Consider the following 22,476-nt stretch of genomic DNA (forward strand, 5'->3'; position numbering starts at 1 on the left):
CTGCCGTCTATGGGGTCGCAGAGAGTCGGACATGACTGAAGCGACTTAGCAGCAGCAGCAGCAACGGACACTGGAGGTTGCGTGCGCCTAGACCAGCCCCTCCCGCCAAAGCCAGAAGAGACTATTCTAACCACCTGCCCCACTCCTGTTTTCACCCATCTCTGGGACAGGGGCACCGAGGAAGCAAAGAAACCCCTCGTGCTTACCTCGAGGCCTGTGATGAACTGCCTAGGCTCTGGACGATTCGCCTTCACTGCCGGGACCTCTAAAGTTGTCTCTGAGAACTGTTTCCTTCAGGACAAGGGCTCCCAAACCTGGGTCTTTATCCTGACCTCATCTTCAGCTCGGCTTCCTTAGCTCCGCCTTGCCTGCCAGCTCTGAACTACCTGACTGCGATTTTAAACTTTGCATAGCCTTAATCTAGCCCCGTCTTTTCACCCATGTCCCAGACTTGGGAATTCAGTATTTAAACTCCTTTATTACAACATCCCTCCAGTCCCTTAAATCCATCTTTCCTTCTCAGCCAATTATTTTCATCCCCAACACAGCAAAGAGTAGAAAGTGCCCCAGCAGACCCACCTTGCAATAGGTCTTGACCCACTACTGACACTCTTACTGGGCAATTCAGCCGTCTCTCTCCTTCATGGGGCAGATTCAGGGCCAGCTCTACTCCTGGTGAGGCAGCTCCTGTCAGGAGTATCATCGAAAGTCTGGAGAGCTGGCAATGCCTGGATTTTGTTTACTGTTAAAGACATCTGATCATCTCGATTATCAGCTTTTTTTTTTTTTTTTACACGCCAGAATTTGTCCTTGGGGAACATATTTTATCTTTTAAAAAAACCCTTTGCTCAATGACTACCATAGTGGGAATATTGCACAGGCCAAAAGGCATTACTATGTCTTAACGCAGGTCCTAGAATTTCCCATTCTACCATGTGATTCTACCATATGATCCCTTTCTACTGGGTGATTTGCCAATCTCTTTGGAGTTGACACGAGAAATAGTGGGTTAGATCAGGAAGTGGTGCCCTTGGTCTATGTCAAGTGTCTTCCTCATGAAGTCATGGTCAGTCTTCAGGCATGTGAAGATGGTTCACAAAAGAGGTTCACCTCAGCAAAGCTGACCTCCTGATAGGCTAGGAGGAGCTTTCCAGGGACTGAGTATAGGCACCTGGTGTACCACAGATAAGAACCACGTGGTATGATCAGCACAAAGACAGTCAGAGCCCTGGAGGCTGAGAGAACCACCTAGGTTGATTGAGGGCTCCTCAACAAGATGTGGGAGACCACAAAGGTTATTAAGCAGGAGTATTGGAAGTGGGTATTCACTCTTAGAGTGAGCTGGACCTCACTCTAAATCTGATGGCCTTGGGGAATTCCCTGGTGGCCTAATGGTTAGGACTCTGCTTTCATTGTTGAGGATTTGGGAACTAAGATCCTGCAAACCAATCAAGCAGTCAATCATCCTGAAGGTCTTTGAGCCCAAGAACTTGGTGAGGAGGGAGAAGATATGTGAATACAAAAAATTGTATGAGGAAGTTTGTGTATGTGTGATTTTTAATCAGGATCCTTGGTTGCAAGTGACAGAAATCCTCTTAGGCAACAAGACAGAACAGAGACATATTGATTGCTTTACCTAACTGATGATCCAACATATAAAGAAATAGGTTCTTTGTTGTTCTGAACAGAAATGAAAGGGATTGCATTATTCGTTCATTAAATAGACTGTTAGAATTAAAATGTGAATTTTTATTTCTTTAGCTAGGATTATGATGGAATAATCTCTTTGGAACTGCACTTCCTTCATTGTGGAGGAAACTAAAGTGAAAAAAGGCAATTCTTGCCTTCAAAGGAGATTGTCAGATCCTATTAATTCTACCTCTGAAATAGTTCCTTTTATTTTTTTAGTATTTGAATGGTTGCCTGCATGCTTTTTTTTTTAACATATATTTTTATTTGGCTGCACCAGGTCTTAGTTTCAGTTGTGGGAGATGGGATCTTTAGTTGCAGGAAGTGGGCACTAGTTCCCTGACCAGGGATTGAACCCTGGCCCCTTGCATTGGAAGTGCCCAGTCTTACCCACTGAGGAAATCCCTCTGGTATTGTTTACTGTTTTGAAAATAGACAGTGGTTCAATCCCTAGTCTGGGAACTGAGAATCCCACGAGCTGTGAGCCAAACCAGAAAAAAAAAAAATCCTAAAACAGAAAGTATACATATATATATATATATATACACACACACACACACACACACAACTGAGTCAATGTGCCAATGTGCTGTGCAGCAGATTGATTAAGAAAAAAAACTAGGGCCTCCATTTAGTTAGGCCAGGGCGGGGCCGAGAGGTGGGCGGGGTCTAGATAGGAAATAGGAGGGGCCAGATGGGCGTTGGGCGGAGCCTGGGAGAGCCCGGGTGTCTGGGTGAACGCGCAGGTTCCACCTGGAAGTCAACATCATGGTGTCCCCCGTGGTGTACTTGGTGGTGGCGGCTCTGCTTGTCGGGCTTATTCTGTTCCTGACTCGCGGCCGGGGCCGGGCGGCAGCAGGTAGGAGATGCCGCCGCGCCAGGGCCGGTGGGGCCACGCGTCCTCTTATCTCCTCAGTCTGTGTAGGCCGTGGAGCCGCGGCTCACGCGCATGCGCGGACTTGCCAGGCGCAGCTGACCAGATCTCCGCGCCTTCACCTCCCGCAGGCAGCACGCCTGAGCATGCGCGCAAGGCGGCGACCAGCAGCTCGCTGCAGTGCAGATGCCAGCTCGCGGACCGAGTGGCAGGGTCCCTACACCGTTTTCCTGGCCCCCAAAGAGAGCGTGCCTTCATCTCCTCGCCCCTTGGCCCTCCCTGAGGGCCAGGCCCTGGCAGACACTACCATCCTTCAGCCCCCCCCGCTGCGTCCGTTGAGCGATCCACAAGGGTTTCCCATCCCTGCCAGGCCGGCTCCAGAGCCGCTGATGAGAAGGGGGCCACTAAGTGTTTTCTACCTACCTGTGAACAGAAAAGAGTATGAGGTGGCTCCAGCAAGCTCTCTCCTTACCCCTCAAGAACATCCATGTGTGCATGCACCCTCCTCCCTGTTTTGCATCCCTCCCGGAAGGCCGTGTCAGCTGCCAGGGCACGTAACAGATACACCTGTCATCCTCCACCCTGGCCCCCTCTCCATCATTTCTTTATCGGCATATGAGTTTGGGTATATGTCCCTCCCCTTCCTTGGGCCCACAAGCTATTCGCAGCATCTTTCAGGGGCAGGGGACAGAGAAGCTGAGGTAAGGCAAATAGCCAACAAGTCTTCCTGGGAGGAGAGACTTCACCTTCAGGTCCGCTCTCTAATTGGAGTTCCAGATAAAACCGTGGCAGGTGGTGTTAGGCAAAAGATTAATACAGTCCTGCTGTGGGCATTCATTCAGATGAGGCCTGGAGAGGTCAAGGTGGGCTTCTGGAAGAGGTAGAACAGCTCCATTTTGCAGGGTGGTAGTCTCCTGACAGGTCAGCTGGAAAGATGGGGCCGTAAGAGGAAAGAAGGGTATCAACAGAGGTGGGAGGAAAGGAGTGCTCTTGCTGCACTGGACCAAGGTCAGGGTTTGGGTTATGAAAGACTCCACAGTCAGGCTGAGAAATTAGGACTTTGTTGTGAGCAGCAGGAGCTTGGAGGAAATTGAGCAGAGGAGAGTGAGGCTTCCAGGATGCTGTTCCCCTTGCCAAGAGGTGAGTTGGGCTGCCAGAGAGAATCATGGTGCTTCTCTTCCCTACAGCTGCCCAAGAGCCTTTGCACAATGAAGAGGTACCCGCAGCAGCAGGCCGAGTGGCTCGGCCTCAGCCCTTAGAGCCCGAGGAGCAGAGAGCTGCAGGCAGGCCCCGGCGCCGGAGAGACCTGGGCAGCCGCTTGCAGGCCCAGCGTCGAGCCCAGAGAGTGGCCTGGGCCGATGAGAATGAGGAGGAGGCCATCATCCAAGGTGAGAGGGGCCCAGCCTGGTGGAGAAAGGGCCTGGGTTAGAGGGTGAGGTGACCCCAAAGCTGGGCAAAAGAATTCAGTGTGAAGCCATAGTGTGGGAGGAATGTCTGGGAATCATTGGATGTGGTTAGGAGACACTTTGTTGTTGTTTAGTCGCTAAGTCGTGTCTGACTCTCTTGTGAGTCCATGGAGTCCTCTGTCCTGGGATTTCCCAGGCAAGAATACTGGAGTGGGTTTCCATTTCCTCCTCCAGGGGATCTTGCCGACCCAGAGATCAAACCCACGTCTCTGCATTGGCAGGTGGATTCTTTACCACTGAGCTACCAGGGAAGCCCCTAGGGGAGACTTAGGACCCATCCTTTGTTCCCTGGGGACTGGCAGCTCTGGACCCTGATCCCTATTCCATTGGGCCAACCCCTTCTTCCTTCATTTAGGCTCTCAGTGTCCAAACAGGAGGGCAGGAGTCTTTAGAGTGACCTAGAGAATTCTTCAGTCCACTCCTTCTATCCCAGCACTCTTCCTTGTGGGGGTACACTCATTCTCTGAGGGCTTCACCCAAGGACTCAAGTGCCCTCTTTATGGCTATGTAGCGTCTAATGTCGGAGAAGGCAATGGCACCCCACTCCAGTACTCCTGCCTGGAAAATCCCATGGATGGAGGAGCCTGGTAGGCTGCAGTCCATGGGGTCGCTAGGAGTCGGATACGACTGAGCGACTTAACTTTATATTTTCACTTTCATGCATTGGAGAAGGAAATGGCAACCCACTCCCGTGTTCTTGCCTGGAGAATCCCAGGGACGGTGGAGCCCAGTGGGCTGCCGTCTATGGGATCACACAGTCGGACACGACTGAAGCAACTAAGCAGCAGCAGCAGCAGCAGCAGCGTCTAATGTTATCATCTATTTTCTTGCCCCATGGTTCACTCACCCCTCTCCCAAACCTAACACACACATCCCAGACAAATTTCTGCGTGGCAGAGGCTTTAAGAGGAGAGCTGGGCTAGTGGTATTTGCAAGTGAGTGGAAGGAAATCCCCCTCAAGGAGAGCAACAAGAGAGAAGGTGAATATCATCCGTCTTCTGTGGCCAGGACCTGACGTGTCTTTCTCTGACCATACTCAGCCCAAGAGGAAGAAGACATAGAGAAGCCAGTGGAAACTCACTTGTCAGGGAAAATTGGAGCCAAGAAACTACGGAAGCTGGAGGAGAAACAAGCACGAAAAGCCCAACGTGAGGCAAGCAGGAGGGATGGGGTGCAGCTCTGAGAGGTGGGAAAGGGCCCTGCCTTCCATGTCTCCTATGTAGTAGACTGTCCCCTCATGTTGGGTGGGTGTTTGATGCTTGCCTAACTCCATCTCCTGTAACCATGGTCTTTGGCCTGACCTGGCCTGTTTGGGAGGTGGGCAGGCTCTGGCTGGAGGTGGAGATGTCCCAACTATGAAAGCCTTTCTCCAGGCAGAGGAGGCTGAGCGTGAGGAACGGAAACGCCTTGAGTCACAGCGTGAAGCAGAGTGGAAGAAGGAGGAGGAACGGCTTCGCCTGGAGGAGGAACAGAAGGTGAGCCAGGCCCCAGAAGCTGACTTCTATCTGCTGCCCAGGCAGCCTTACTTCATGTGTGTATGTGTGTGCGTGCGTGTGCATGCTCGCGCACGCTCAGTGGTGTCCAAGTCTTTGTAACCCCATGGTCTGTAGGCCATCAGGCTCCTCTGTCCTTGGAATTCTCCAGGAAAGACTGCTGGAGCAGGTTGCCATTTCCTACTCCAAGGAATCGTCCGATCCAGGGATCAAACCCACGTCTCTTGCATTTCTTGCATTAGCAGGTGAATTCTTTAGCGCTAGTGCCACCTGGGAAGCCCTCTTGCTTCCCATGCCGCTTCCCTGCACCTGCAGCCTAGAAGAGGGGCTGTGAGCCAGGTGCAGGCCCTGATTTATTTGCTTTCTGTGTTCTGGGCACAGCTTCTATAAAGCTGCTGCTGAAAAATGAGCCTGAAACCGAAATTTTGTGCATGTAATTTATTGAACACACCTGAAGCATTTGAAGAACACTGAGACAGAGTGGCTAGAGCAGGGTAAGGAAGAAGGAAAGGGATCAGAGAGGTGAGGTGGGGCGGGAGGACTCTGAATCCTGAGGCCCTTTGGGCCACTAAAGAACATTGTAAGAGATGGTGGATCATATCTATAGCAGGTTCTGTTCAGGGCCTGGCATAGAGAAGATGCTTGGAGAATGGAGAGCACTGCAGTAAGTGTGGTGAATCAGCCTTTGTTTGCCAGGTGCTTCCTTCCTTTTGAGAATCAGGTGCCCAGGAAGGGCACCACCATAAAGTTGAGGGGTGTATAGAGTAAGAGCCTGGGCTGCCCAGCTGGGAAGACCCCATAGCCTGGTACCTTTGGCCTCTGACTGGCCTTGTTATTCAGGGACACTGGATGTCCGGAAAGCCTGGTTCTGGATGCTGTGACAAATGCGCTGGAACACAGCAGAAGATTTCAGTCACTAAGTCGTGTCCAACTCTTTGCGATCCTGTGGAGTGCAGCATGCCAGGCTCCTCTGTCCTCCACTGTCTCCACAGTTTGCTCAAATTCATGTCCACTAAGTCAGTGATGCTATCTAACCATCTCATCCTTTGCCGCCACCTTCTCCTTTTGTCTTCCATCTTTCCCAGCCTCAGAGTTCACTTTTCTGAATATTGATTATAATAATGCACCTAAAGTATTCTGGGGCTCTTCTCCCCTACACCCCATTTCCCTTACTATTAACATCGTACCTTACACCTTACTGTGGTATATTTCTTACAACTAATAATTTATTATTAAGTGAATTTGACACATTATTGGGATTTCATTAGTTTTGCCCAAATATCCTTTTTCTTTTCCAGGGTCCCATCCAGGATGCCACGTTACACTTAGTTGTCATGTCTCCTTAGGTTCCTCTGAGTTGTGGTAGTTTCTCAGACTTTCCTTGCTTTTGATGACCTTGACAGTTTTGAGAACTGTTGGGAAAGTGTTTTATAAAATGTCCCTCTATTTGCATTTGGCTTATGTTACTGTCAAGGTTAGAATGGGGGTTATGGATTTCTGGGAGGAAGATCAGAGGTGGAGTGCCATCCTCAACACAACATATCAAGGTTTCATGTTATCGACTTGGCTTATCACTTGTATGTTAACCTTGATCACCTGGCCAAGATTATGTTTGCCAGATTTCTCCATTTCCCATGGTTTCTTGGAAACAAGCTACTGCATAGCCCACACTTAAGAAGTAGGGAGTTATGCTCCATCTACTTAAGAGGAGAGTATTTACATGAAGTATTTGAAATTCATTTGTACAGATTTATCTTTTCTTTATTTATTGAATTGTTTATTTGTATCTACATGGACTTATGAATATCTATTTTGCACTTTGTATTGTAATCCAAGTGCTATCTTTGTTTTTTAGCCATGCCACATGGCTTGTGGAATCTTAGTTGCTCAACCAGGGACTGAACCCAGGCCTTCAGCAGTGAACATGCAGAGTCCTAACCACCTGACTACCAGTGCAGTCCCATCCAATGCTATCTTATTTACTTTTTTGCTTAGATTGTTCTAGCTTTGGCTACTGGGAGTGCTTTTAGTTGGCCCCTGTTTACCTTTGACATACCCTTACTGTTTTTCTTCTTTGAGTACTTTCTTACTTTTGACACTGAAAAATGCTCCAGGCTCATCCTGTATATTCCATGTCACAGCTTTATCTTCATGTTTAAGATAGATCTTTCTGAGAATTCTGGAAAATGGGTTGGTTTGGGCCAAGACTGTTGCATTAGGTGGTGGTGGATGGATCAAGCAGTTTTCCAGAAGTTAAAGAAAGAAGTGGTAGATGGAGCCTCATTTCTGACCAGGGCAGCTGGCCAGATAGCTGTGAGATTCGCTAAGCCAAGGATTCAGGAGGAGTCCAGATGTGTGGGGGGTAGATCACAGGGTCTTTCTGGGACATCATCAATTTGAGGTGTCTGTGAGACGGCCCAGTGGGTGTGCCACGTGGGCAGTCGTGTGTTTGGGAAGAGAGATTTGTGGAGGGATACAACAGCAGCAGTCACTGGCACTCAGATACCCTTACCATTAACATCATACCTTACTGTGGTATATTTTTTATAGCTAGTAATAATACGTTATTATTTAGTGAATTTAACACATTGTTGGGATTTCATTCGTTTTTCATTAGGGCATAATTGATGCTGTGGGCATAGTGAGGTGGCCTAGGGAGTAGAGGAGAGAGAAGGGACTGGGCTGAGTGATGGAGGAGGTGGGAAGAATGACCCAAAGAACAGGAGGAGATCCAGGAGAGGGTAGGGTCTGAAAGCCGAGGGATGGAAGAGGGGATGGTAGGCTCTCCCCAAGGCCACTGAGAGGACTGGGGTATGAGGCCTGATGGTTGTCCCTTGAGTTTGGTGGGTAGAGGACATGGGTGAGGCCATAGCAGGACTTATTTTGGTGGAGCTGAGTGTGCAGAAGCCAGATTGGAGTGGGCTAGGGGGATAGTTGACTGATGGGAAATGGAACCTGGGTTTTGTTCAAAAAGCTTGGACATGACAGGGCAGGATGTGGGAGGGGGTGGCTGGAGGATGTTATAGGACATTCATGGCAGGATTTTCAGGGAGAGGGATGCTGAGCAGCATCTGGGAAGTGATAGAACTGATTGAGAAGAGGGATCGTGCAGTTTAGCTTAGGGGCCAGAGGGATCAAGGTCTTGAAGGAGCTCTGTCCCTGAGCTCTGTCTCTGGCCTCTGGGAACAGCAAAGACTAAAACAGAGTAGGATGGCCACTCTATCTGACTCTTGCCTCCTCTGTGTCCACAGGAAGAGGAGGAGAGGAAGGCCCAGGAGGAGCAGGCCCAGCGGGAGCATGAAGAGTATCTGAAACTGAAGGAGACCTTCGTGGTGGAGGAGGAGGGTGTGGGCGAGACCATGACTGAGGAGCAGGTGGGTCCACCAGCCCTAGAAAATGTTCCCTGAGCCCAGAAAGGCAGCACAGCCCCATCTCAGACACCCTGCGGCTCCTCACCTGCTTCCCTGGCCTTCCAGTGAGAGGCGGGTGGGCATCAGGATCAGCAGGCTCTAGTGGCCGAGACCTTGTCTTTGGGAGAGGTGGTGCCTCGATCCCCTCCCCACAGGAGGCTGTGCTGCTCACCCAGGTGGTTGGACAGGCACTCGGCTGGGTAGGTGGGTAGGCATAGAGCCTTGTGGCCCCTGCCAGGGGACTCTCATCTTGATTTCTCTGCCTCTCTAGTCCCATAGCTTCCTGGCCGAATTCATCAACTACATTAAGGTAAGAAATGCAGAGCAGAACCTGGTGTCAGCTGCTTGCTTCTTGTATGTGTGTTGGGTTCATCTTCAGGGCCTGGAGGGGGTAGGCCCAAGCGGGGTCTGCACACATGTCACTCAAGCTTGTGCAGGAGTGGGCAGGTGGGCCTGCTAGGGTCCTGGCCAGGAAAGCCCCTTCTCCTCTGACCCCAAAGGTGGGGAAGGACCTGATCTGTGTGGGAGGTCCGATAGCTTCCTCATGCTTAGGGTTTGACAGTTTCCCGGCTCTTCAGACCCCACGCTTAGTGAGTCATTGTGTTTTCAAGTTTCTTCACACGTGTTTTCTACCAGTTCTGTCATACTGAGGAGAAGCCACATCCCCTGCCACGTGTTCCTGACCAGGAACTTGGGTCTTCCTCGGGATACTGGAGGATGTTTCCTTTGGAATCTAGGGCAGGGTAGCAGGTGTGCCCCCTTCTGTCTGCAGCTGCAGCGCGGGCCTCCTGAATACTGCTCCGGTTGCATAAGCATGTCCTGCTCTGCTTTGCTGCTAAGCAACTTCTCTCCCACAAAGGATGCGATGAGGGGAGAGGTTTTCAAGTGCAGCTTAGGGTGCAGAGGCGGCTGAGGGAAGGAGTACAGAGGGAGCGGAGGCGGTGGTGGGGGTGGTACTAGGGGTGCCAAGGAGCCAGGGCTTGCATAATCCCCCCCACCTCTCCCAGAAGAGAGCAGGGTTTATACACCTCCTAGCTGCAAGGGGCTAGGCTCACAGCCTAGGGGCTGGGGGTTCCTGAGAGGGAGAAGGCTCCCTCAGACTGACCATTCCTTTCTTATAGAGTCCATTTTCCACCCTGGCACACTTGATTGAGGGCTGCAACCCTGGGCAGGATATGTCACACTCTCCTCTATTTGGAGCTCACTGTCCCCACCCACTCAGTGGGCAGCAACACAGCCCTGAGTCTCTCCTCCAGGAAGCCCTCCTGCATCAGCTTCAATCTCCGCCCCCACAAGGCAGAGACCTGAGAACCCCCAGGGAAGTTCCTATCCTTGCTCTCAGCAGCTCTCCGGAGGGGCCATTTTCTGGTGTTTTCCAAGCTCTTTTGGAGTTTAGTAGAAGTTTCTCCAGCTTATGCTAGCTGATTGTCCCAGAGCTCCTGTTGTAGGGAAAAGGAGAACTTCCAAAACTCAGCCTACCCACCTTCCTCTTGGCTTAAGGGGATGGGCCCTTTCATCCTAGGGTTTCAGAACTAGAGGGACATTTCTGTGCGTAGCAGTTACATGAAGCTCGGCTGTAATTTGATATTGTTGGTTCACTCTCCCTTCTGGTTGGGTTGGGTTGGTTGACTGATTAGTTTTTCCAGACATACTTTTAGTGCCAACAACCCCTCAGACCAGGTTTTCAGGGACCACCTGGGGTGACTCCATAATCACACTCTGAGCTGTTGCTGGGAGCCCGGCACCCACTCCCTGCTTTGTAGGTAGAGGCCAGCTGGCCAGGTCACCTCGTACTTGCCCACGCCCTGGCCCAACTGCCATTCACTTGCCTCCCTGCTTACATATTCAGTCTGGCATTTCGAACAGTCTCACGCCATCTGCAGCTGGGGAGGTGTCACCGTGTCAGTCCTCCCCCAGCTCATTTGCTGTGGAAGATTCACGGAAATGCAGACGATCGCCTTCTCACAAGTCATGTGCTCTTTGTTTTGAGGGAGACGGGGCAGATGCAGGTAGAGCCCACCAGTGGACCCTCAGCTGCACCCCCTGGGAACTAAAGTTTCTTCTGAGGGTGTGAAGGAAGCTTGTGGGCACATGGCTGTGTGTGAAAAGTGCTGGCTGGTGTTACTGACAGTTATCTTGAGGGCTCATACAGTGTGAAGAGGATGGTGACAGGAAGTATGGGCATGTCAGCATTGTCGTGATCTTTGGGCTAGGGAGCAGTGAGCAAAGGTGAGGCAAGACTTAGCTGCCTAGGTCCTGGCTTACTGGGGCTGTTTATCTGCTCTGTTCTCCCCATTCTCACCTTCTCCTTGGCGGGGCTGTGGGCCATGTCCTGTTCAACATTGCTTCTCCCACACCTTCTCAGTGCCTGGTCCTGGCAAGTTCTCAGCAAACACAAGTCCCAGAAAAGGTTTTTTAAAATAGCTTTTGGTGATTGTCATTCCTCCCCTTCATCTCTGTGGCGTTTCCCCTTCCAGCCTGTCCAATGTATTAGAAAGACACCTCTGGTTGCAGAGGAGAAGCCGGCAGCTGTGCTTGGTTCTGCAGGTGTGTTGCTGTCTCAGGGTGGTCCTCAGTCCAAGGGCCTGGCAGGCAGATCGCTGCCCACAAGCAGGGGAACAGGAGAGTTTATGAACGTGTATGTCCTCTGTATGGGTGATTGGGAGAGTGTGTGAGTAGTGTGTGAGGGGAACAAGGCTCTCCCGTAGGATCTGCACAGTGTGTGTCTAGCCACCCAGAGCAGATCAGATCAGAACACCAACTTCAGAGGGTGCCAGTATGGAAAAGGATTTGCCCAAGCTCAGCCTTGCACCTTCTCCTCCCTTTGTAGCAGTCCAAGGTCGTGCTCTTGGAAGACCTGGCTTCCCAGGTGGGCCTACGTACTCAGGTAAGCCCTGTAGGGTGGCCTGTATGTGGAGTGCAGCCATGGAATGTGTGTGGCTGTCAGAACGGGCCTGCCCTAAAGATGGAGAGTCTCAATGCCCCTTCCCCCCTACCCCCAACCAAGAGTGAGTATACTGTAGGAATCTCTCGTCACCCCAGGCATCCTGCCTTTATAACTAGTTGGAAAGCAGTCAGGAAGAAAAAAAAGAAAAAGGTCTGAACCCCATCACTCCAGCAGCCCAAATCCAATTACCTAGACAGCTGTCCTACAACAGGCCATACCAGCCTCCTCAGCCAAATGTCACCACTTCTCTTTTGGTTGGAAGGGAGTCTCTCTCGGGGTGGGGGTGGGGGGGTCCTGCCAGACTCCAGGACCAGAGCCCCTTCCCTCTAGGACCCTCCAAAGGAGACACGTGGAGTCACATTTCAGGGTGGCCATGAGAAGGAGAGGAGAGGTTTGGTTGTGGTGGGAGGAAGGTTGTAGGTGCTCCTTCTGGGGGCAGCAGTGCCTGTCCCTACTCTAAGAACTGTTCTCCTCACAGGACACCATAAACCGCATCCAGGACCTGCTGGCTGAGGGGACTCTTACAGGTGAGAGGAGGACAGTGTCACTGCGGGCCCTGGCCTTGGGGAGCATCTAGCCGTGTGGGGCTGCAAGGCTAGGATGAGCACCCTGGGTAGGGGAACAGGGTACAAGGAGGGGCCCTGAGAAGGGGGATGCAGTTCAACGAGGAGGATGCCAAGGCCTGGTGATGGCTTTGGGTGACAGGACAGGCAAGGAAGCCTGATGTGACTCACCAAAGTTGGATACAGCTGGGAAAGGCCAAGCAGGCAGGCAGGAGGAGTGGGTGGGTCGCTGGGCATGTGGGGAGGGCTCAGCACCACGACCTGCATGTCCCCACAGGTGTGATTGACGACCGGGGCAAGTTCATCTACATAACCCCGGAGGAACTGGCTGCGGTGGCTAACTTCATCCGGCAGCGGGGCCGGGTATCCATCACTGAGCTTGCCCAGGCCAGCAACTCCCTCATCGCCTGGGGCCGGGAGACCCCTGCTCAGGCCCCAGCCTGACCTAGGACTTCCCTCTTGGACTGAGAGCTGGCATGGCCTACCTGGCCATACATCTTTGTTCCTTTTCACCATCTTGGGGCAGATGGAGTGTGGCCAGGCAGTTACAGATTAAAGGCCCTATCAGTACTCGTGAGCTTGGTGTGGTTTGGTGTGGCAGAAGGCCTGGCCTGGGGTGCCAGATGAGCTGGTGAAAATCTCATTTTGGAATTTATCTTGGGGATTGGGGTGGGGTCCTTTGGAAACAGATGCAAGTTCCATTGTTATGAATGCATGCATTCAAAAAACACTGATCATTTACTCTGTTCCTTTGTGCCCTGCATGCCCAGTCCCCAAAGCCTGGATGAGGTCTTACTCCCACCCCTCCCACCTTACCAGAGCCATAGAGGGAATCCTCTTGGGACACATCTCCCCGAATTGAGGAAGGAGTTCTCACCATGAGAGCTCTTATGAAGAAGAGTTAATGAGAGGTGCCACAGATAAAGAGTCCTAGAAAACATCAGCCTTAAGTGGGAGGGAAGGGAGGTCAGGGAGGAGAAAGGCTGAGCCAGCTGCTTGTGGGACAGGGAGAAAGAAGGGGAAGACCTGCTTGAGCTGGATGGAATTGTGCGGTGGAGGGACCTTGCTTCATATAGGACTTCACATGAATTCAGTTCTACATCCTTGACAAAAGTTTAAATGGTGTGGGCGATTCCACCCACTGGGGGATGTAAGGACCATATGTTCAGGAGTAGGTGTGAGATGGGAGATGTGTGTCTCCCATAGGGTCAGTCAGTGGTTCCTGTGGGCTGTTCAAGGCATGAGCTTCCTGCTGTGCTGAGGGTGAGGCATGTGTTTAAATGTGTATTTTTTATGCAACATGGCCCCTAAACACAACCACATACTTAACTCTGGTGCCTGGTGGAGGAAGAGGCAGCTTTCTGTTCCAGTCCAGGAGGAAACTACCTACGTAGATGGTGATGGGGAGATGGGGCATCAGGCTCCCAGAACAGACCCTTCCTGAGGGATTATCAAGGGTGATTTTGACTCATTTGATTCTGTAAGCAAAAACTATAGTACCTATATTCCAAGTACGGTGGGACTCTGGTATTTCAGTCAGCAATGGGCTGAAAAGCGCTACCTGCGTTGTTTGGAAGGCCAGTGGGAGCTCAGTCTAGGAAGAAGAACTAGACACAGATAACCCAGTGTGAGGGAGATAAAATCCAAAGGGAAAAGAGGAGCTGGCTTACAGTTAGAGCAGTGGTTCTCAGCCCTGGTTGCTCATTAAAATCACCTGGGGAGCATACCCCAATCTCATGCCAGGCTGTACCCTGGACCAGTTCAATCAGAATCTCTCAGGGTGGGTCCAGGGAGAATCAATAAGAGATTCCAATGAGTAACCAAGGTTGAGAGCTGGTGATGGAGGTGGAGGTGGGGTGGAAAGGCAGGCCGAAAAGTTGCAAGTAATTAAAATCCATAGTGGAGAGGGCTTCCATGCTTTCCCTCAGCCACTGCCATCCACATAATAAGACGGCTGTGGCAGCCCCAGCCACTGCATTCTATCCTCAGGACACTGCCCATAGGGTAGGAGTGTGAAAAAGGCATAACCCTCCCTCTTATCCCAGAAGCCTTCTAAGATTCTTTATGTTCCAACAGCTTAGTGTGGAGAAGAACCTGTAATCCTTTGTGCGCTATTTAGTAATCAGTCTACTAGTCTAACAAATTTATTAAATGAATATTCTTCCAGACAGTAAGTGATTAGTGTTTCAACAACTAATACATGAAAACTTTCAGGTTTAACCACTTAGACAAATTTTCATGCACATATTAATTATTACTTAAATACTTCTAAGAATTTAAACTCCCCACGTGAGTACAGTTGACCAACAACAGGGCGTTGGGTGTACTGGCCCTCAACACAGGTAAATATCTGCCTGTGTAACTTACGGCCAGTCCTCTATCCAAAGTTCCTCCATATCTGTGGTTCTGCATCTGCAGGTTCACTCAACCACAGATTGTGCTGTACCATAGTATTTATGCTGAAAAAAATCACCTCATGAGTGGATTCAAACAGTTCAAACCCATTTTGTTCAAAGGCCAGCTGTATATGAAATTATTTTTAAATACTTTTATACCTTAAAAAGTTGACCAGACACACATGGTTATATTACTGATCGGTATCTGCATTGCTAAAACTGATGATAAACATTTCAGTTCAGTGGATTTACATTTGCTTATTCACTAGCTCTGTTTGTACTTATATTTTTTCCTGAGGGTACAGTTTTCACTTATCCTGAAGCACAAAGGTGATTATTTCAACTGGCGGAGGGTATAAATAACTGGCAGAGGATGGTGATTCAGAACCAGAGACCCATCTGAGTCCTCAACATGTTTTGTGGCTCCTCTTTCATAGATTTTTCCTCTTCTGTCAGGAACTCTAGACTGATGGCTTCAATCAAACCGATAAGTTTTGGGTTTTGTAACCCCTAAATTACACAGTGCTTGTTGTGCTTACAGGTGCCTCATCTTCACAGCCCAGCCCAACAGGTCTGTTTTGAAAGCACTTTGCTCCCAGTAGTTTGGTTCTTTCACAGCTTTTCTTTCTGGGGCCTCATCATGCAGTAGATAGGGTCTTAGATCCCTGACCAGGGATGGACCCTGCGTCCCCTGCAGTGGAAGTGCAGATTCTTAACCACTGGACCAGCAGGGAGGTTCCATAACATTTCTTTTTTAATGCACCTTCAAGGTGTATTGAAAAGCAGTGGTTGGAGAACCATGTAGTAAACTCATCTTTTCAAAGGAGTTGTTTACAAAATTGATCAAAAGTTAAAAAACTATTAAATACTGAGTATGAATGAGGTAGGTTCCCCAGCTGCTGTTGCTGCTGCTAAGTTGCTTTTAGTCATGTCCAACTCTGTGCAGCCCCATAGACGGCAGCCCACTAGGCTCCTCTATCCTTGGGATTTTCCATGCAAGAGTACTGGAGTGGGTTGCCATTTCCTTCTCCAATGCATGAAAGTGAAAAGTGAAAGTGAAGTCGCTCAGTCATGTCCGACTCTTAGCGACCCAATGGACTGCAGCCTACCAGGCTCCTCCGTCCATGGATTTTCCAGGCAAGAGTACTGGAGTGGGGTGCCATTGCCTTCTCCAAGGTTCCCCAGCGAACCACAGTAAATAAAAGATGGCCTCATCCACAGGTGGGGGCAGGGCAGTGCTATTAGTATAACAGGGAGATGGTCAGTTATCCAGCCAACAGGTGTGTGGGCTATACTACAAGGGGAAGCCTGGGCTGAGGGGAAGCCAGGTGTACAGAATGTAAAGATTTATGGTTCACTGAGGGACATGGAGCGTTGGGTGAAAAAAAGGGAATGTTGGGGGCAAAGATGAGAGAAGGGGCAAAGATGAGAGAAGGTGCAAAGGGAGCTTGGGTCCCAGTAGGGAAGAGCTGAGCCCAGACATTTGGGCTATGTTTTAATTAGTGTTTTAAATCACGAACTCATTTCTTAAGCCTTCTTTGCAATCTGTGTATCCCACAAATCTTTATTACTCTGTCACCTCCTCCCTCCACACCCCCATTGTACTGCTGGCGGGTACTGCAGCAAGCCTTCACGAGTGTGTGCTCCAGGCACCTCCAGTCCTAAGTCCTGCCCCCAAGATTGGAGATGACTATTCTACCAAAGCTGTGCTTTTCAAACTTTTTTGACAGTATCTCTTACTAAGAAAACCATTTTACATTCAGGACTTGGTACATGTGTGTGTGCATATGTACAGATGATGAGCAAGCTGAAGTTTCACAGTAACCCTTTGCTTATCATGGTTTGATGTATGTTGATATTTGTTTCTCTGTTTTCTTTTTTTTGGCCACCCCGCACCTGTTCTGGCCCATAGCAGAGAAATCCCGGACTCCCAACCCCTAGACCACCAGGGAACTCCCTATTTCTCTATTCTGTTTCACTGCTGATGGTGACTAAATTGATTGTATAGCTCATTCACAGATCTCGACCTACAGTTTGAAAAACAGGGTTCTAATGAGCCTGTTCCTTATGTATTGACAGGGCCAAGGAGCAGTATCTGAGTGAAGAGTAGCACATCATATAACTTAAAGTAGTCACAGAGTTGTAACAAAAACAGTGTAAACTACAGTGGGGACATTGAAAAAAAATATTTTCCTTGGTTTAGCCTGATATAATGAAAAAAAATATTTTCCTTGGTTTAGCCTGATATAATTTTTGATTAGTCATACATAATTTTTGACTGGTTAATGCAGTATTTTACTACTCATTAAAGGTGAATGTGAAAGGGAACCTCGTAATAGAACCTACCAAATACTGATACCATAACGCTAAGCTTGTTTAAATATAACCCTTTGCATGTAACCTACTAGATTTACTTTGACCAAGTAGTCATTGGAACTTTCTTATATGATTTTACAATTTGACTTAAATTTCTAAAATGATACAAAAAACAAATCCATCATCATCATCATCCCCAAACTAAAACCAGTAGTGTTCCAACTGTATCGTAATTGAGTAACTGAGATAAATACTTCTGTCGTTCTATTTTCTTTATTTCTCATCAGAGAAGTAAATCAAATCACTTTTTGCTGTGCTAAACCCTATAGTAGGTATGTGGACACATACTTGATATCTAGCTTGACAGTTGTCTTGATGCCTTTTTAGTTTGTGCATATTGGATATATGAGAAATGTGGACCCCGAAGGCAGGTAATAAAAAAAAATTTTAACCACCCCTGTACCTATCTGCAATGTTAATGTACAGAGTTTACAGAGAAGACTTTCTGCTGGACAAATTTACCCCAGATTTTACAAAAATTTATTCTGGTAACACTTTTGGAGTTTGCAGGTTTCCATAAAAACTGATTACAAGTTTGGACATGACCATAATTTCCATGATGCAATAATCATTTAAAATACTATTTTGCTTGGGGCTTTAAGAAGGACCAACATGCTTCACAAATAGATGTGAGTACATAAAACTCACTTGAGATGGTGGGTGGGGTGGTGACTTGTATTCTTTTTTACCTATTTCTAAATAACTTGCAGTGAGGTTTATATCATATAGGTACAGATAAGTCTCTGTCAGTATAAACAAAACATCAATTATATAAAAACAGAAAAGAAAAATATTACCCAAAAAAATTCCTGGAGAACATAAAAGCATAAGCCATCTTCTATCTTTGGTAAAATGTGCAATTAGTAAAGAATAGTAGTAAAAAGGAGAATACAGTCTAATAATGTTCTTTTATTTTTCCTTTCGCTTTCCATTTTCACGGGCCCAGAGTGTGTATGTGTGTGTAAACATCATCAGGTTGTAAAAAAACCCATCATACTTGGGTCATCAACATTTCAGTTATAGTTTTATATTGGTCTAGATAACCCCCAAGACTTTTACTGGTCATTCCTAGGAATTTTTGGCACAGATTCAGAGGTTTTTATTTCTTTTATGAAGCAAGCACAGCTAGAAAAAGCTTTATGCAAACATCCAAACTTTAGCATGGATTTGATTGTCTGCTCCCCAGTTTGGCATCTCGAGTTACTGCCCAGTCATTCCAGAGAAGCCCTAGTTCCCTTCTGGATAACTTGGTGGGTAGGTGTGATCCCAAAGGATCACAACCGTCTGCTAATTTGGTAGGTTTTTATTTACATATCTTCAATATCAGCTGAAGATGTTTACAACTGCTTATTGGCCATTTGTATTCTGTGAATGATGTGTGTGTGTGTGTGTGTGTGTGTGTATAATATATATAAATATTTAAAATATATGCTGGGTTTTTGTTGTGTCATGCAAGATCTTATTTCCTGACCAAGGACTGAAGCTGGGCCCCCTCCTTTGGGAGCTTGGCATCTTAACCACTAGATCACCAGGGAAGTTCCAATGATATATTTCTATCTTTACCCATTTTTCTAGAGATCCAGGGATTTTGTGGCTTCATTCATCATTTAAAAATGAATGTTGAATGTCTGTTACATGCTTGCATTAGTTTTCTAGTGATGCTGTAACAAATTACCACCAACTTAGTGTTGTAAAATAATACAAATTTATCATCTTATAGTTATGTAGAAATCCAACACAGGTCTTACTGAGCTAAAATCAAGGTAGGGCTGTGTTTGTTTCTGGAGGCTCTTTTCCATCTTTAAGAGGCCACTCATTCCCAGAGCCTCCGTCCTCTATCTGCAAAGCAAGCTATGTTGTATCCCTCAAACCATACTTTGATAGTCACATCTCCCCTGCCATCACCCACCTACTACTTCTACTTTTAAGGACCCTTGTGATTACATACAACTCACCTGGATAATCTGATTTTAAAGTTATTAGAAAACTTCATTCTATCTGCAACCTAAATTCTCTTTTGTCATGTAACCTAAGTTAGTCACAGGTCCTCGGAATTAGGACTTGGACATCTTTACTTACTAGAGTGTTAAGATGGGAATGCTGTGCTGTGTGATGGGAATGTCCGACTCTTTGTGACCCCATGGACTGTAGCCCTCGAGGCTCCTCTGTCCATGGGAATTCTCCAGGCCAGAATACTGAAGTGGGTTGCCATGCCCTCTTCCAGGGGATCTTCCCAACCCAGGGATTGAACCCTGGTCTCCCACATTGCAGGAGGATTCTTTACTATCTAAGACACCAGGGAAGCCCAAAAATACTGGAGTGGGTAGCCTAGCCCTTTTGCAGGGGATCTTCCTCACCCAGAATTGAACCAGGGTCTCCTGCATTGCAGGCGTATTCTTTACCAGCTGAACTACTAGGGAAACCCAAGATGGGAATATGGAATTTTAAATAAAGGATCCTGTCTACATAGACGCTATTAATACAAACTAGTGGAGAAGACAAGTGGTTTATCAATCACATAATTTTCTTCTTTTATCTCATTTGTCAGATTTTGGCATTAAGACTATTCTACCTTTATAAAATAAATTAGCTTTTTTTTAAATTATAGTTGATTTACAATGTTGTGTTAATTTCTGCTGTACAGCAAAGTGACTCAGCTATATATAGATATGTATATTCTTTTTCTTTTTCAAACTTTAAAGCCAATTAACAATGGTGTGGTAGTTTCAGGTGAACAGTGAAGGGACTCAGCCATACATATACATATGTCCTGCTGCTGCTGCTGCTGCCGCTAAGTCGCTTCAGTTGTGTCCGACTCTGTGCGACCCCATAGACAGCAGCCCACCAGGCTCCCCCGTCCCTGGGATTCTCCAGGCAAGAACACTGGAGTGGGTTGCCATTTCCTTCTCCAATGCGTGAAAGTGAAAAGTGAAAGTGAAGTTGCTCAGTCGTGTCCGACTCTTAGCGACCTCATGGACTGCAGCCTACCAGGCTCCTCCGTCCATGGGATTTTCCAGGCAGGAGTACTGGAGTAGGGTGCCATTGCCTTCTCCGAAGTCTAGAGCTAGTACCATTTAAAAGAGTAGATATTTGGGACTTTCCTGGTGGTCCAGTGGTTCTGCACTTCCACTGCAGAAGGAATGGGTTTGATCCCTGGTCAAGGAACTAAGTTCCTACATGACACTTGGCATGGACTCCCCCCAAAAAAGGTAGATCTATAACAATGCAATTTGTAGTTATTGATCTTATTAAAAACTACAATCAAAATAGTATTTAAATAACCATTTTTCTATCTGGAAGCTTTAGTTAGTACACTGAAAAAAAGCTTGAAAAGAAAAAGAAAAACATTGAAAAAGAAAAGCTCATTTTATTATAGATAAAATGATTTCATCCTAGAAATCTCTTTTTTTACTTCAGGCTTGCTCCCGACGCTCCAGGTCTGTATCTTGAGTGCACCTCTTCAGCAAGGCCTTCTACCTTATTCTGAATTGGGATCCCCTGCAATCTCAACTTCTCTTTAGTACTTACCACTTTCTAATTCACTGTGTATTTTACTTACTGTCTCTTCCTACTTGAGTGCAAACTCCATTAGGGCAGGGATTTTTGAGCAAATGTGTAATATTTTAATAGTTTTTCTAAATTTTCAGAGTTTACTCACCTGTTTATTCTTCCAAGCAAACCTCTTTACCTTAAAATAAAGGTTTTTTTTTTTTTTAAACAAAAGTAACACATGCTTGTTGTAAAAATGCAAACATTACCAAAGTGCCTAGAGTCCTCTCTTCTGCTATGCTCCCAGAAATCCCACCATCTCAAGGTAGCCACTGTTATTAGTTTGGTGTGTATCTGTTCAGGCTTTTCTATGCGTGTACGTATTTACTCTTAAAAATAATAGAAAAATTAAGAGTATAGTGTGTATACATGGTATTCTGCCACTTGCTTTTTTGGACTTGCATTGCATTGTTGCATTGTTATTGATTAATCTTCTACTAATAGAAAAACTTTTTTTTTTTTTTTTTTACTATTACAACCATTATGTCAATGACTGGCTTCTTACATCTATCATATAATTTGTGATGGTATGGTATTTCTTCCAGAAATGGAATTGTTGGGTTCAAGGATATAATGCATTTCTCATTTTAATAAATCACCCAATTGTCCTCCCAAAAGACTGTACCAGTTTATACTCTCAAAAATATTTTAAGAGTTCCTATTTTCCTACAGCCTCACCAACATGGAGTTTTAATTTTTGTTAGTCTGATACACCCTCTCTTTTTTTTGGCCTTCCTCATGGTCTGCAGGATTCCCCAACCAGGAATTGAACCCAGGTCCTTGGCAGTGAAAATGGAGTCCTAATCACTGGACCGCCAGGGAATTTTCCTGTTAGTCTGATATACTCTTGTTTTGATCACTTGCTCTTCACCCTATTGGTGAGGCAGAGATTCTCACTTTAGGATTATGGGGATAGCCAAACACAGTACCTGGGACTGAGCAGGTGAGACTGACAACACATATACTCACAGCTCAGGAGAGAACACCACAAGCTACACAGGGCCACAGAGGTGTTGCACTAAGGAACAGAGTGAACAACCAGAGACTATGGGAGGCCAGCTCTGTAGCAGCAAGAGGGTGAGTGCCCCTGGTTCCTGCAGGGGATATGCTTGGCTTTTTAAAATAAATCTGAGGGCTGATAGAGAACTGAGACCCACTACAGTACTCAGAAATAATCTGTACCTCATCCATTTGATAAGGAGGATTGTTTGACTAGGGCCACTTTTGGTTTAGGCCATTGGAGGCCCTCTGGATTTTACCAGATGTCAAGGTAGCACAAAATATTGAATCTTAATGTCAATCTTTCCTAGTTAATTATGAGAGTTCTTATTTTACTTTTGAATGACTTTTTGGCATCTATTTTGATGATTGTTTTTTCTCATTTAAGACAGTCATGGATTAAGTTCTTATACAATAATATCTAATTTTATTTCCTTGATTTGTATTTAGGATCCCCCCACCTCAAACTGATCAGTATGACTGGTTCTTTTTCTGTCCTTCTTCCTTTATTGGGAATTGGTATAAAGGGAATGGTGGCTTCATAAAATGAAATACCATTTTTACTTTTCTGGGCTCTGATAGAAATTTCCAAGGTGAGGATTATCTGATCACTGAAAGTTTGAAAGAATTCTTCCATTAAACCATCTGGGCCTCGAACCTGCTTCGGACATCTTCCTTGGATAGTAGTTTCAACATCTTTCTTGTTTTTGTAAT

At 47.1% G+C, this 22,476-nt stretch overlaps 1 protein-coding gene across 2 annotated transcripts; it reads left to right on the plus strand.

The window, feature by feature from the left end:
* The first annotated feature begins 2,387 nt into the window (after nt 1-2,387).
* On the plus strand, nt 2,388-21,380 carry DDRGK1 (DDRGK domain containing 1). 2 transcript variants are annotated; one of them, XM_070801193.1, is made up of 9 exons: nt 2,388-2,548; nt 3,751-3,951; nt 5,070-5,182; nt 5,403-5,504; nt 8,774-8,896; nt 9,204-9,242; nt 11,763-11,819; nt 12,358-12,406; nt 20,632-21,380. In XM_070801193.1, exons 1-9 carry the CDS (start codon nt 2,458-2,460, stop codon nt 20,733-20,735), a joined length of 879 nt encoding a protein of 292 aa, XP_070657294.1. In that variant the 5' UTR covers nt 2,388-2,457; the 3' UTR covers nt 20,736-21,380. The 2 variants fall into 2 exon arrangements, with proteins under 2 accessions (XP_070657294.1, XP_019827504.2); XM_019971945.2 differs by lacking the exon at nt 20,632-21,380 and adding an exon at nt 12,720-13,019.
* The last annotated feature ends 1,096 nt before the right edge of the window (nt 21,381-22,476 follow it).

The sequence above is a fragment of the Bos indicus genome, chromosome 13 (assembly GCF_029378745.1).
Source record: "Bos indicus isolate NIAB-ARS_2022 breed Sahiwal x Tharparkar chromosome 13, NIAB-ARS_B.indTharparkar_mat_pri_1.0, whole genome shotgun sequence".
Taxonomy (NCBI): domain Eukaryota; kingdom Metazoa; phylum Chordata; class Mammalia; order Artiodactyla; family Bovidae; genus Bos; species Bos indicus.

What these genes read in the sequence shown, in the direction of transcription:
- DDRGK1 (XM_019971945.2), top strand. Translation starts at nt 2,458, where the DNA reads ATGGTGTCCCCCGTGGTGTACTTGGTGGTGGCGGCTCTGCTTGTCGGG. An exon ending in CCGGGGCCGGGCGGCAGCAG is followed by an intron (nt 2,549 to 3,750) that starts GTAGGAGATGCC and finishes TCTTCCCTACAG; the next exon opens with CTGCCCAAGAGCCTTTGCAC. An exon ending in GCCTGGAGGAGGAACAGAAG is followed by an intron (nt 5,505 to 8,773) that starts GTGAGCCAGGCC and finishes CTGTGTCCACAG; the next exon opens with GAAGAGGAGGAGAGGAAGGC.